This window comes from Parasteatoda tepidariorum, chromosome 6 (assembly GCF_982258835.1).
Source record: "Parasteatoda tepidariorum strain Cologne lab strain chromosome 6, Ptep-v5.0, whole genome shotgun sequence".
Taxonomy (NCBI): domain Eukaryota; kingdom Metazoa; phylum Arthropoda; class Arachnida; order Araneae; family Theridiidae; genus Parasteatoda; species Parasteatoda tepidariorum.
Window position 1 is genome coordinate 114,613,669 of NC_141760.1, and position 13,029 is coordinate 114,626,697.

Here is a 13,029-nt window from a genome sequence, read left to right on the forward strand (position 1 = left end):
AGAGAAAAAAAAATCAGTTATATTCTCTTTTTATTTGGAATTTTATTTTGTTGAATTAAGTAACTTTATTTCATTTTTAAAAAAACAAAAAAAATGCAAGAAAAAAAATCTGGTCTCAAACGAAACATCTGTTCTTAAAGCAGTTTAAAATAAAGTGAAAAGTAAAAACACCTGCCTTTCCAATGAACAAAATAAAGAAATGCAAGTTGGGAGAAACTGATCAATCCATCTTAACAGCAGTGCATGTGCTCTGCTGGTTTGTCCCCCATATTTCCCTCTCCAGTTTGACCATTAAAAGTCCTTAAAAACTGAATTTTGAAAAATAAGGGTCCTTAAAAGTATTTAATTTTGGTTCAAGGTTTTTAAAAGTCCTTAATTTTTAAGCATCACTATGGTTGATAGGAACAATTTTTCAGTTAAATTTTTTAAAACAATAAGTCCTTCTATTATAACTTAGAATTAGACCATGCATCGAGGGTAAAGCATTTTAGAGACAAAAATTAATGTGTGTGTAGGGGGGGGGCTACAGGCAAGGGGCAAAAACTATGTTCTCTCATTAATACATTGTTTCTTTTATTAATATATTCTGTCCTTTGCCTAGTATGATACTCTATGAGGAGAGTGCAGCATTCTAAAAGAAAAGAATAGTGTGGACAAGGGGAATACTGCACATGGAGGAGAGGGTGCTTTTTTGGGGGAGAGGGTACCAAAGTAGAAGACCCACACTAACCTTCAAAATTAACTGAATTCAAGAATTTCAGTTCAACTGGTAACGTATCTGCTTATATAAATTAAGTGAAACGCTAAGAAAAGAAGTATCAGAAGAAAAAAAAATTTGAGCTAGAATCACAAAATCACAATGACAAAAACTATTTCCTGAAATCTTGAATTAAATAAATTTGTATAATATTTTATATTATTTATGTGTAATATTAATTATGTGTAATAGATAAATGTTAATTTGTAGAAAGCATAACATTTTTTAAAATTCATGATTGTACTAAAAATTAAATAGATTTGTAAGAAACAGGGTTTGAAAAATCCTAGCCCACCTAGGTTTTGCATCAAAAACCTGTGGTTTATTTGCTTTTTGGGGAAAACCTAAAGGGTTTTTTCAATAATACTTAATTTTTTCCCTGAATACTGAATAAGAAAGCATGATTTTCTTCTAACAAGAAAGTTAAATATTTCGTAACTATTTATAATTTGTTTTGTTGTAATGTAAATTTTTTTTTTTTAAGTTTTAGATTGTTATGCTATTTTTATTTCCTAAGGATAAGCAGATTTGCCTGGCAATTCTTTGGCTGGCCTTGTTAATTCATACAATTATAACAGTTCTGACATTATAATAAAATTGTTTTTTTATTTTTATTTATTGATTTTTTAAGAAATGTAAATAATTTACACTGTCACTGGTGGCAATCACACTATTTTTAAAGTTATTGCTCTGTTGAAAGAATGTGAACCATTCATAAAATGTGTTGCAGGTTGTGGGCAGTATGGATGGTCACCCAAGCAGGTATGCAGCTACTGTTAGAGTGCAGCAACATAGACAGGAGATCATCCAAGACCTGGCATCTATGGTGAAAGAGTTATTGATTCAGTTTTACAAGTCTACACGCTTCAAGCCAAACAGAATCATCTTCTACAGGGATGGTGTGTCAGAAGGACAATTTCATCAAGTGAGTATGCTTAGTGTTTCTGAGACTCACTAGTGCAACAATGGTCTCGGGAAAGAGTTGGCCGATTTTAGGACAGAATGGATTAATCCGTCTTGTCTAAACTCCTTTGTCCAAAACTGCCTTTTACTCAAATTATGTCACAATTTTTTAAAAAAAAAGTATTGTGAAAAATAAAAGGTTAATTTTTGATCAAGAAACAAAGTGAAGACAATTTTTTTTTCATTGAAAAAGTTTATTATTATTTTTAATATTGCATTATTTATTCTTATGCGAAAACATTACTTAGCTTATTGAAAGCTTATACATTCATATTTTAGGGATTCACTTTTGTTGTTCAATGAATTGTAGAGCTTCAGAAGTTATGAATATATTTCTGTTATATTATTTTCCTTTCATAAGTTAAAGCAAATTGTATAAAAAGTATCAAATATTTCTTAATATATGTAATTATTATGTGTTACACATATAGAATTTTTGCCTTTTACCAATGTTCAAGTTTTTTGACACTTTAAGACAGTAAAACCCACGTCTCTTGTTCAAAACCCCAACCCTGGGCGACGTTGAAGTTCTTGATTTTCCCTTTGGGAAATAAACAGGGTGGCCACCCACCTGGAAAACCTTGAAAACCTGGAACTATCAGGGAATTTTTTTATACTGGAAAAAACCTGGAAATATCAGGGAAATTTGGATGAAAACCTGGAAAAATCAGGGAATTTTAAAGAAAAGCTGGAAATTTTTTCTTTGTTAATTTTTTTAATTGCACTAATTTAAATTATTTACTAATTTTCTTAATTTAAATTATTTCATCCATTATCCCAACTTTTTTAGACGGAAATGTATCGCTAAACATCATTAACTTAACAATTCTTTGTCTGCATCAAAATTTGCTCCATTACAGCTCTGTCAAACTAGAATACCACATAAAATTCTCCCACGGTTTGCTAAACGAATGCAGAAACCTTTGACGGCTATGGGACTGTGCAATTTAGGAAAGATTCTGGTGGAGATGGAAAAGGGGATTGGGATATTAGCTTCTGTTTTTAAATTCTGTCCTTGGGCTGAATCCATTTATGGCTCAAGTTTGTTCCGATACTTTGGTGGTAATTTTTTTTTTTCTATTTTGACAAAATGTTTTTGTATTTTTAACTTCATAAAATTCTCCAAAAATTGTTGGTTATAATTTAATAATAATAGATTTTATATTGCACTCTTTTTCTGAAAGCTTTTCTACTCCTATTCAAAGAAATCTGTAAATTATTTTTTCTCAGCAAACCAACCAATCACACATTTTTTTACAATCACTAACAGCAATGTTTGTCGATAAATCGTTACAATTGTTGCATTAAGTTTATTTTTTTCTATTTCATTTTAACCTTTTATAACATATTTTAAAAAAATGTTTTTTTTAAAGAACCAACTATATATTAATATTTAATTTTACTCTTTTGTTGGTCAATATATGATTTTTGATTCAAAATTTTCCACCAAAACATTTGAAAAATAAATAAAAAATCTTGAAAAAATAAATTATTTTTCTCAAGATGATATATTAAAAAAATAACATTTTGAATAAAATATTTTATAATATAGACACTTTTCTTGTACTCATCCTACACTTTATAAGAAAAAAGAAACAAAAACCTGGAAATTTTAAGATTTTTATCTGGAAAACCTGGAAAAATCAGGGAAATTTGAAATCTGATTTGAGTGGCCACCCTGATTAAAATATGTTATTTTTCTTTTCCGTAAATTTTTTTTTAAGGTCTTATCTTTTCAGAATTATATTCAAAAGATGCCTTTCTTGCCCATCACAGTGGGAAAAAAACGAAGGTATATAGGCTGCCCTGTTAGATACGCAGGGTGCGTACAGACTCCTTAGAAACTCCGTGGAAATTAAAAAAGTTTCTAAGGAGTACTTGGAACTACACAGATTTCTAAATTAGTCCTTAGAAACTGCTTAGATTATTGCGTTGCATAGATGAACTTACTAAGTATGCTGATGAATTTGCTGTCCCAGCAGAGAAATTAAATTATATGACTTAGTTGTCAAAATCTAATAGTTTAAGAAAGAAAAAAAAATTGAATTGCAAGAGTTAGAAGAAATAAATAACTGCAGATAATTTTAATTTTGCATGTTGCAAGCAAATTTAATTAATAATTGACTGTGATTTTTTTTTAATATGAAATGCCTTAGATTTTCTTATGTATTCAAATTTAAAAAAATAAAATTGGTAGGTTTTTATGTTAATCTTTAACATCTGTACTTTAACAAGATTTATTAAAATATTTGAAACTGGAAAATGTATTTCTGTGTAAAAGTGATAACTTTATTTTTCTTTGTGAGGTTTGACAAAGTCAATTTATTTCAAAAGGGCTAGAAAAAAACATGCAAATTATACATTTTTGCGAGTTTCTTATAATAACAGCTTTCTAATTTGAAAAAAAAAAAAAAAAACTGTCTAGCTATCTTTCACACAAAGTTTTTTAATTTTTGATAAGTCCTTAAAATTTTGGATTTCTTCTTCTGATCTCTGTATGAACCCTGGATACGCCTTCCTACTAAATGTTCGAGTTTAGAATCTATAACACTGCAGCGTATCTCTGCGAAATCATAGGGTTTGGCTGCCTCAGTGATCATTTATTAGATATTTGGGTTTTATTTACGAAATCATTTTTTAATAAAAAATTAATACAGTACAGAACCCGTTATCCGGAAATCAGAAAACCGGAAAACCAAAAAACCGAAACGAAATTCGATAAATTTTCCGCCATTTTTTTAAAAAAAATGTTTTTTTTTTCTTCATAAGATTTTAGGATTTTTCTTTCTTTTTGAAAAGATGTTTACCTTACTATCATTTTGGAAATAATCATTAGTGTATTACTTCGTTTTTTCTTCTTTTTAAGATTATTTCCAAATATAATTTTTTTAAGTTGGGTTTAACAATAAAAAAAACGGCTTTTTGTAGCGATTCAGAAAACCGGAAAAATCAGTTATCCAGAATAGCGATGGTCCCGATCGTTCCGGATAATCGGTTCTCTACTGTACTAAACATACAATAACCAATCAAATGACCGTTTAATAACTTTTGCATGGGAAATGTGCTCATCATCTTATCGTTTTTGCACATTTGATTTCATGATTTTTCCAACAACTATATACAGTTAATATTCTATTATTATTTTGCATGTTTCGAATAATACTTGTCGTATACCTACCACAACCGGTCATTTGAGGGAGAACAGTGTATTGCTTTATAAGGTAATCGGATCAGAAATGATCATGTAATGCGTGTTCAACGTCTTGCATTTGAAGAGTTACGCATTTCTGCAAAGACTGTTGCGTAGTGAGTTCAGTCAGAACAACTGTGAATTCAAATTTCAAGACACTCCCTAAAATTTTAGATTGGCATTTTTGTGACGAAAACTAAATGTTTTGGTAAGTAGCTTATATTTTATGCTGATAGCTTTACTTCATTTCTAACTAAATCTGAAAAATGTCGAAACAATCAGGACAGCACAAGTTCTTAGAAGAAATAATATTAATTATAAGAATAATTATAAGAATTGTAGAAATATGTTTGCTGGAAATTGTTCAATGGAAACACCCTGTATAATGTAAAAAATGCGTTGAGCAATGAATTAAAAATTCTTATTCTTTGTGTTTGTAATACATAAAAGTTGGCAATTTACATTTTTGTTTAATAACAATTAAGTTATTTTAGTTGATTTCCTTCCTAACATCAATATTTCATACATTAAATCAAGAAACATAAAGTTGACCAGCTATGGTAGAAATTGGTATATATTGGTATGTTTAGTGTTAATAGCATATTATGATATTGATTCAAAAGTTATGTCCTTTGTAGGTACTTACACACGAACTTTTAGCTGTCCGTGAAGCCTGTATGAAATTAGAGGCGGACTATAAGCCAGGCATCACATTCATTGTGGTTCAGAAACGACATCACACGCGTCTCTTTTGCTCAGATAAGAAGGAACAAATAGGCAAGAGTGGGAATATACCAGCTGGAACTACTGTTGATGTGGGTATCACTCATCCCACTGAATTCGATTTCTATCTTTGCAGTCATGCTGGGATTCAAGTAAGTTCTTCTCACTTACATGTTATTTGAAAAGTTCTTTCTTTCAGTTAAGTATTTTTCTGACTGCCTCAGTCCAGGGGTGATTGTATTCCAGGTTTTTCGTCCATCTATTGTTACAATTGCTTCTATAAACACATTTTTCTAGCACTTCTCTCGTCAATTTTTTTAACTATACTTAAATTTTTCTTTTTTCACTCCAATTTAACTGTCTCTCTCTCTGCTAGTATGACAGAAAACGAAAAATCAGAGTTCTGCAGTATTTTTTTTCTTTTTTTTTTTAAATATTGTTTATATCTAAATTATATTAAATATTGTATTAATATATAATATTAAATATTGTTTATATCTAAAAAGATGGGCAAAATTTTAGGAAGTGATAGTACACACCCAAGCAAACAATTTTTATCAAAGAATGCATGGTCGAAAACAAAACGCAAAGGTGTTGGCGCATTTGGAAAGTTGTTTGATGCAAACGTGAAAGCTCCATTCCTGTTGCGAGTTACTGCGCTGCGTTACTTGTCGCCAAGCTTTCGGTCGCTGCAGGGAAAGTTCGTGATATGCCTGGTGTGTTTCAGAATGTTCGCCTATCTTTTCTTAGCCGTTGTACTGCCTGCATAGCCGCTGCCGGCCACTGTTTTGAACACTTTTTGTAATCATATGCCATTAAATTTGCTTTTATAACTTAACTTCATTGTTCTTTGTGTGTTTTTGCCTCATATAAGAACATAAACATGGACGTTCTCTAGCTGTTATGCGTTTTGTTTTCGACCATGCATTCTTTGATAAAAAAAACACTTCCTTAAATTTTGCCCATCTTTTTAAAATCACCCTGTATATATAGTTTTGTTACTTTATACCTCATTTTTAGAAGAACCAAAAAATCTGAATAAATACTTAATTAACATTTATTGTAAGTTTAATAAAATGTATTGTAAGTTTAATTTTAAAATTTGAAACAATAGTAGAAGGGAACAATAACTTCGAACAATATTAATAATCAGTATTTTACATAAAGTAAAAAGCTGTAAATAAGATCGTAATAAACAGTAACTCTTGTTTAATTTTTTGAGTTGCATTGTATTCTAATTGTTGAGCAATGTTTTGCTCTTCAGAGTTTTTATTTTTTTTAAACCGTCGTTGAACAGTCAACCCAATTTTTTTGATTTACAACTATTAATATTCAACTTCGTAGCCTTGTAATTTTGAACACAATCAAGAAGACAAGGATCAAGTATTGGGAGAAATTTTAATTCGTGTATGGAACTAACCCACATTTGGTTTACATAGAGAGGAAAACCTTCCAAAATTATACTGACTGCAAGAGTATTCTAACACATCCATCTACCACTGAGGATATTTTACGCCAGCACTGTGGTCAGTGCAAGCTAGATATGAAATTTGTGCAAAAATGAAATAAGTTAAATATTAGTCTTTGTATGATTTTAAAAAGTGCTTATTTTTGATTCAAAGATTTGGCTACGCACCCTGTAATAAAAAGAAAAACCAAAGTTTTACTCTATAAATGTCTTATACCATCAGTGCTTACATACCTGGACAATGACCCGTGGAGATGAAAATATGATAGCTAGATTTGAGAGAAAAATACAGTGAAGAATTTTTGGTGGAATAAATAAAAACGGTACCTGGTTTAGAAGATCAGACGCGTTACTTTACAAATCATATAAAGAACCCGATGTCATTACATTTTCAAAATTCAAAGGATTTTGGCAAAGGCAGGCCACATTATAAGAATGGAGGATAGCAGGACAACCAAAAAAAGTTTTCAGTGCCAGGCCAACAGGTACAAGGAAAAGAGGACGACCAAACCTGGACTGCCTTGAAAAAGACCGACAAGTTTTAAAGATAATAAATTGGAGAACCTTGGCTAAGGGAAGAATGTCTTGGCATAGGCTTGTTGAGAAAGCCCATCCTGGGATGTCTTGCCAATGAGAAGAAGAAGATAGTTTTTAAAACGAGGGACAGCACAAAGTGATACTTTCCGAACGCAGTAAAGTGATACACCTTTTTTCTTCTATGTAAATCCAGCAACTACCTTATATACAATCGCACAAAACAAGAGTGCAGTTCCACAATCCAACAGCAAGACTCCTATATAAAAATTGGCAAACTTTCAATAACAGTTATCTTTTTTTTTTGTGTGCTTCCAGTGGAGTAAAAACACAATAAAACAAAACGTACTGACTACTGCAGACTTTTCTCAGGGATAATAAATATTTTCAATACCCAAGTTAACTCAGGATGATCAAGGAAGTGGTTAAACAGTTAAAAATTATTAAAATAATTATTAAATATTCAGTGCTCTCTCTCTTAATCAGTTCTGACAAATTAATACCCTCTTTTTAATCTACGTGAACGCCCATAATTTTTTAATGAATTATGACCTTTTGAATCACTGTAATAAAATTTAATTTCTTTTAGGGTACGAGTCGTCCATCACATTACCATGTATTGTGGGACGACAACCAGTTCACGGCTGATGAGCTTCAGTGTTTAACGTACCAGCTGTGTCATACGTATGTGCGTTGTACAAGGTCTGTCTCCATTCCAGCACCTGCATACTATGCTCATCTTGTGGCATTTCGTGCCAGATATCATCTCGTTGAAAAAGATCATGAAAGGTAATTTCATTCTGACGCAAGTCCTATTTAAAAATTATTATACATGGTGCGTGTAGCATTTTTAAAAAGTGCTTATTTTCATTTTTAAAGGCCTTTAAAAGTGCTTATTTTCATTTTTAAAAGACTTTAAAACTGCTTTTTTTATTGGGTGTTTTTAAAAAGTGCTTAATTTTCTCTTTTCGATAATTGGATTTTTTTCTTTACCGTGTCTCTTTTCGCCAGGGTAAAGCGTACTTTTTTATTATGCAAAAGCGTGCTTTTTCATTGTTCTATTCAACATTTTCACAATTCATTCAACAATCCATTTGGTCGTACCACCGTTCTGTCGTGTATGAAAACACTTATCATTTTACACTTTAGCTGAAATAGTGCATCTGCTGCATCATTGTGCTGAAATAGTGAATCTGCAAGTGCGCCTACTAAGCTGGGTTTGTTGAGATTCTTGCACTCTTCATGTGCAGCTCTGCTGCATTTAGCCAGATATTATAAATTTCAGACTTCATTTTCTACCCTCTGATATCAAACCGAGAAATCTCTTGATCATTTTACAATGCCTAATATAATAATAAGAAAAGAGTTCTTTGTTAGAAACTAGTTATTTTATCATGGTCATGTTAAGTCTTGGAAAATTATTTTTCAATTTGTTAATGCATATAGTGCTTAAAAATATTTTCGGGGTGCTGAAAAAGTGCTTATTTTTTCTTGAAAGATTTGGCTATGCATCTTGCAGAAAAGTTCTTTAGTAAATATATTTTCTGTGCATGATAGATTCTGCAGATATAGCTTGTTAAATAAAACAAGTGCTGTCAAATTCTTAAAATGCAAAATTAGCGGTTTAGTGGAATGAACTTTTTTCAATATCAGAGCAATTCTTTGCACTATTTTGCTGACAAGAAGTATTCGTTCAAGCGTAGTTATAAAAAGTAATTTGTCATGAAATAGTTTTTTGTTGAAGGCCCTGTGGCTGAGCGTTGTCGTGCCACAGTCCCTTGGTTCGATCTTGGGACCAGGCACGGTTGACTCAGCCTTTCATCCCTTGTGGGTCGATAAAATGAGTACCAAGCAGGCTTGGGAACTAGACACTGGGGGTTCTCTGGGCTGACCTCTAAACCAGAACATCTGCTCTTGCACTCCAAAGCACAAAGGTCTCTATATGCTGTCATGCCACTGAGTTTAGGTTTTCTGTTGAAAGAAAAGGTAAAAAACATGGTACATGGCATTTTTAACAAGTGCTTAAAGGTGCTTTTTTTTGGGTATTTTTAAAAAATTGCACTAAGTGCCTTCTCACGTTGAAATTTTTTTTTCTTTACTATGTTCTCCTCATATTATGCAAAAACGTGCTTTTCACATTGTTCTATTCAACGTTTTCATAATTCATTCAGCCACAATCCATATCCGCCTACTGTCGGTCCACAGCATAAGAAAACGCCTATCATTTTATATGTTTCATGAAATACTTGCGGGTCTGCATTTTTCCTACTGAGCTGTGTTGGGTGAGTTTCTAACACTCTGGCGTGCAATTCTATTGCATTTTGCAAGATATTCTCAAGTTCAGGCTTTTTCCACCCTCTGAAATTGAATTGAAAAATATCTGTCTTTTTATAACGGCTGATATAATCAAGAAAAGAGTTTTGTCAGAAACTAGTTATCTTATCACGATCACATAGTCTTTGAAAATTATTTTGCATTTTGTTAATGTATATAGTGCTTTTAAAAATTTTTTGAGTGCTTAAAAAGTAATTAAAAGATGATTATTTTCTGATGAAAGATTTGACTAAGGACGCTGGTTAGAATGTTTTTTTGAATTTACCTTAACCTATTATTCTTGTTTCGCAGGGGTTTAAAGAAATACCTAAATTTTAAAACATTTATCAAAATAATGTTTTAGTATTTTGACTAAGAATGGCTCTGAAATAAAATGATATTTTGAATAATTGATTATAATTTGCCTCTTAAAAACATGTTGCATAATTCTGCATTGATTTTTAGGCAGGATTTGGGTGGTGGAAGCCAAAGCTTGAAGTAAGTATTAAAAAACATAAAACCAAAAAAAAAGACTTTCTAGATGTTGCTTCCATTCAAAATGCTGTTGAAGAGATGCAACCATGACTCTTCTTCTTCCATAACACCTGCCTGCCTTTTAGTTTATTTTTGGTTAATATTTAAATTGCTTCCAACAACAACAACACACAAAAAGTAGTAGTAGCCTCTGCTTTTTTTTCCATTCAGCATGAGAATGGATTTTAGTTCCCTGCCCTCCTTCCCCGCCCCAAAACAAACAACGCTTTTTATTAGCACTTGGCAAATTATCTGTATATTTTTTTTGATATTTTGCATGTTGAATTGGAAAGAAACCTTTTTTTTTTATTTTGATGTTACGCTGGACAGTAGATCGCATGATGTAGTTTCGTAAAAAAATAATGCAGTGAGTGTGCTTCTGTGCAGACGGAAATTTCGGACACTCGAGCGTCTCTGTTTTTTGTAACTCCTTGTTTTCTGGGAAAAGGATGCCACTAGGGTACTTGAAAAATGGTGATAAAAGGAAAAAGTACTATCCTAGCTGTTGTGATGCCACAATAGGGATTTCCTAACCTTAAAAATTACTTTTTAATCATTCTTAATTGAACTTTAATTAAACCTATTATTTGATTTTCATTACATCTATAAAAAGTGAATATAAAATATTTTATTTTTTTCTGAACAATCAATGTAATGGCTAACTTTTTAGTTCAACACTAATGTAGATTCATTAATTCACTGTTATGACTAAATTGAAAAAAATATATTTATATTTATAACTCTCGATTCTTTAATTCTTACCACAAAAATGTTTTAGTTGCATGATTATACTAATTTTCAGTCTTTTTTTTTTTTTTTTTTTTTTTTTTTTTTTTTGGCGATTCGCTTTTGCCAAATTATTTTCAAATTTAATATGGATTATGAGGGGTTGGCTCTATTTTGGTTGTTATCTTTTGATAAATTGCCTGCAATGGATATCTTCCTATGCTGCTAACTGTCCCTTGGGAACAATTAATTTACTTTTAATTTCCTATTGGCGGTTCGACCGAAGGCTTCGGCCTCCCGGTCCCGGCAGTTGAATATATATCTTAAGAAAAATCTTTGACTTGATTTTCCTAAACCCTTAGAGGGACTTTTAAAATTTTGGAATATGGCCATGTTCAATTTAATATTAACTTAATAAATCAATTTTTAAATCTCAACTCTTACTAAATTAGCAAAAATAATTCAACGCCAGAATTCTTAACCCTTCATTTCACACTATTACTGCAAAAAATAGTCAGAAATATTTTAGAAATTTACAGCTCACGTAAAGTAAGCTGTAAATTTCTTAATTCTGTTAAATAAACCCTAGACTGTGTTAATTCATCAAAAAGTAAGATGAGTCTTGAATTTTCTTTAAGAAAGGCACTTATGCTCATGTACAAAGAGCACAGTGATTGTGTTTTTCCTCTTAACATATTGTGTATAACATGTACGGGGAATTTTTTTAAAATTTTTAGATTTGAGGGGCAATTCTGGTAAAGTTACGAAGTAAGCAACGAGATTCCGAGCATTTCTGCACAAACAGTCAGAGAATTATGTCGACCGAGAGAAATTTTTCCTTGTTTCTGGCTCTCTGTTTTTGTTTGATAGTTTCATTTTTACTTGAATAAATAAATAGAAAACTAGAACACTTTTAGCTAGAAATCTAAATTTGTGTCATTTGCTTTTTCAGTGGTGATGGAAGCCTTCAGTCTACAAACGGTGAAGATAGAAATCCCCTTGCAATGGCTAGAGCAGTCACTGTGCACACAGACACTAACAAAGTGATGTATTTTGCATAAATCATCAGTTTTTATCATCTGGTTGAAAGAGGAATATTTATGATAATTTGATGTTTGTTTGTTTTTTAAAAGAGAGAGAGAGTAGGGGGGAAGTGCCATGTATGTTGGGTTTTTCATTCTCAGGACAAAAAAAAAAAGGATTTTTTCTCTACTGCCACGGACTCTGGTCATTTCTTTTTATGTGAGACAAGTTTGCTGTGGGACGTTTATTCTGTTTAACTTTTTTTTAAAAAATTCATATTATTATTTGTTCTGTCATTTGCTTTACTTATCGAAGCGGACCCGATAAAGCTGACCCGGGCAGTTAGAAGTGTGCAAAACTGAAACTTGACTGAATTTATGTTGTGCTGACAGTTCTAATTCACTTACATACGTAACTTAAAGTACAGAAAAGAGTTCATGTAAACCTAGAGTGAACCTTGAAGTATCAAGTGCGGGGGGGGGGAGGGGGGAAATTCCAATGCATCAAAATGCGAACAAATTGTGGGAGGAATATGCAGTGGGTAATTTATTTTGAAATAATTTGTTTGCATTTTGATAGTTAGTAAAAATGTTTTAATCTCTGTGGCAGAATTTTTTTAGGCTTTCTGCCACAAGCCTCTCTAGCATTAGTATCTTTCTGCAAGATGCTATTAATAATAATTAATATGCATGTTATTATTTAAATTTAAAGCGACAGAAACGTTGTATTTACAGAAAAAGCTTATTTGGAAATAATAAAATTTTATGTATTTTTTTAAAAATCATTATGTAATTTTTT

General features: G+C 31.4%; 1 protein-coding gene across 3 annotated transcripts in view; it reads left to right on the plus strand.

Annotated features, from left to right (window-relative positions):
- Positions 1–12,710, plus strand: part of AGO1 (protein argonaute-1) — a 42,319-nt gene extending 29,609 nt beyond the window's left edge. For 2 of the 3 annotated variants that reach the window (XM_016074512.4, XM_016074511.4), the window contains exons 16-19: positions 1,488–1,682; positions 5,549–5,785; positions 8,225–8,424; positions 12,161–12,710. In XM_016074512.4, coding sequence (XP_015929998.1) covers positions 1,488–1,682; positions 5,549–5,785; positions 8,225–8,424; positions 12,161–12,269 — 741 coding nt within the window. In that variant the 3' untranslated portion in view covers positions 12,270–12,710. Of the gene's footprint in view, positions 1–1,487; positions 1,683–5,548; positions 5,786–8,224; positions 8,425–10,413; positions 10,447–12,160 lie in introns of all 3 variants that reach the window. The other variant, XM_087166497.1, reaches the window with a different exon arrangement.
- The last annotated feature ends 319 nt before the right edge of the window (positions 12,711–13,029 follow it).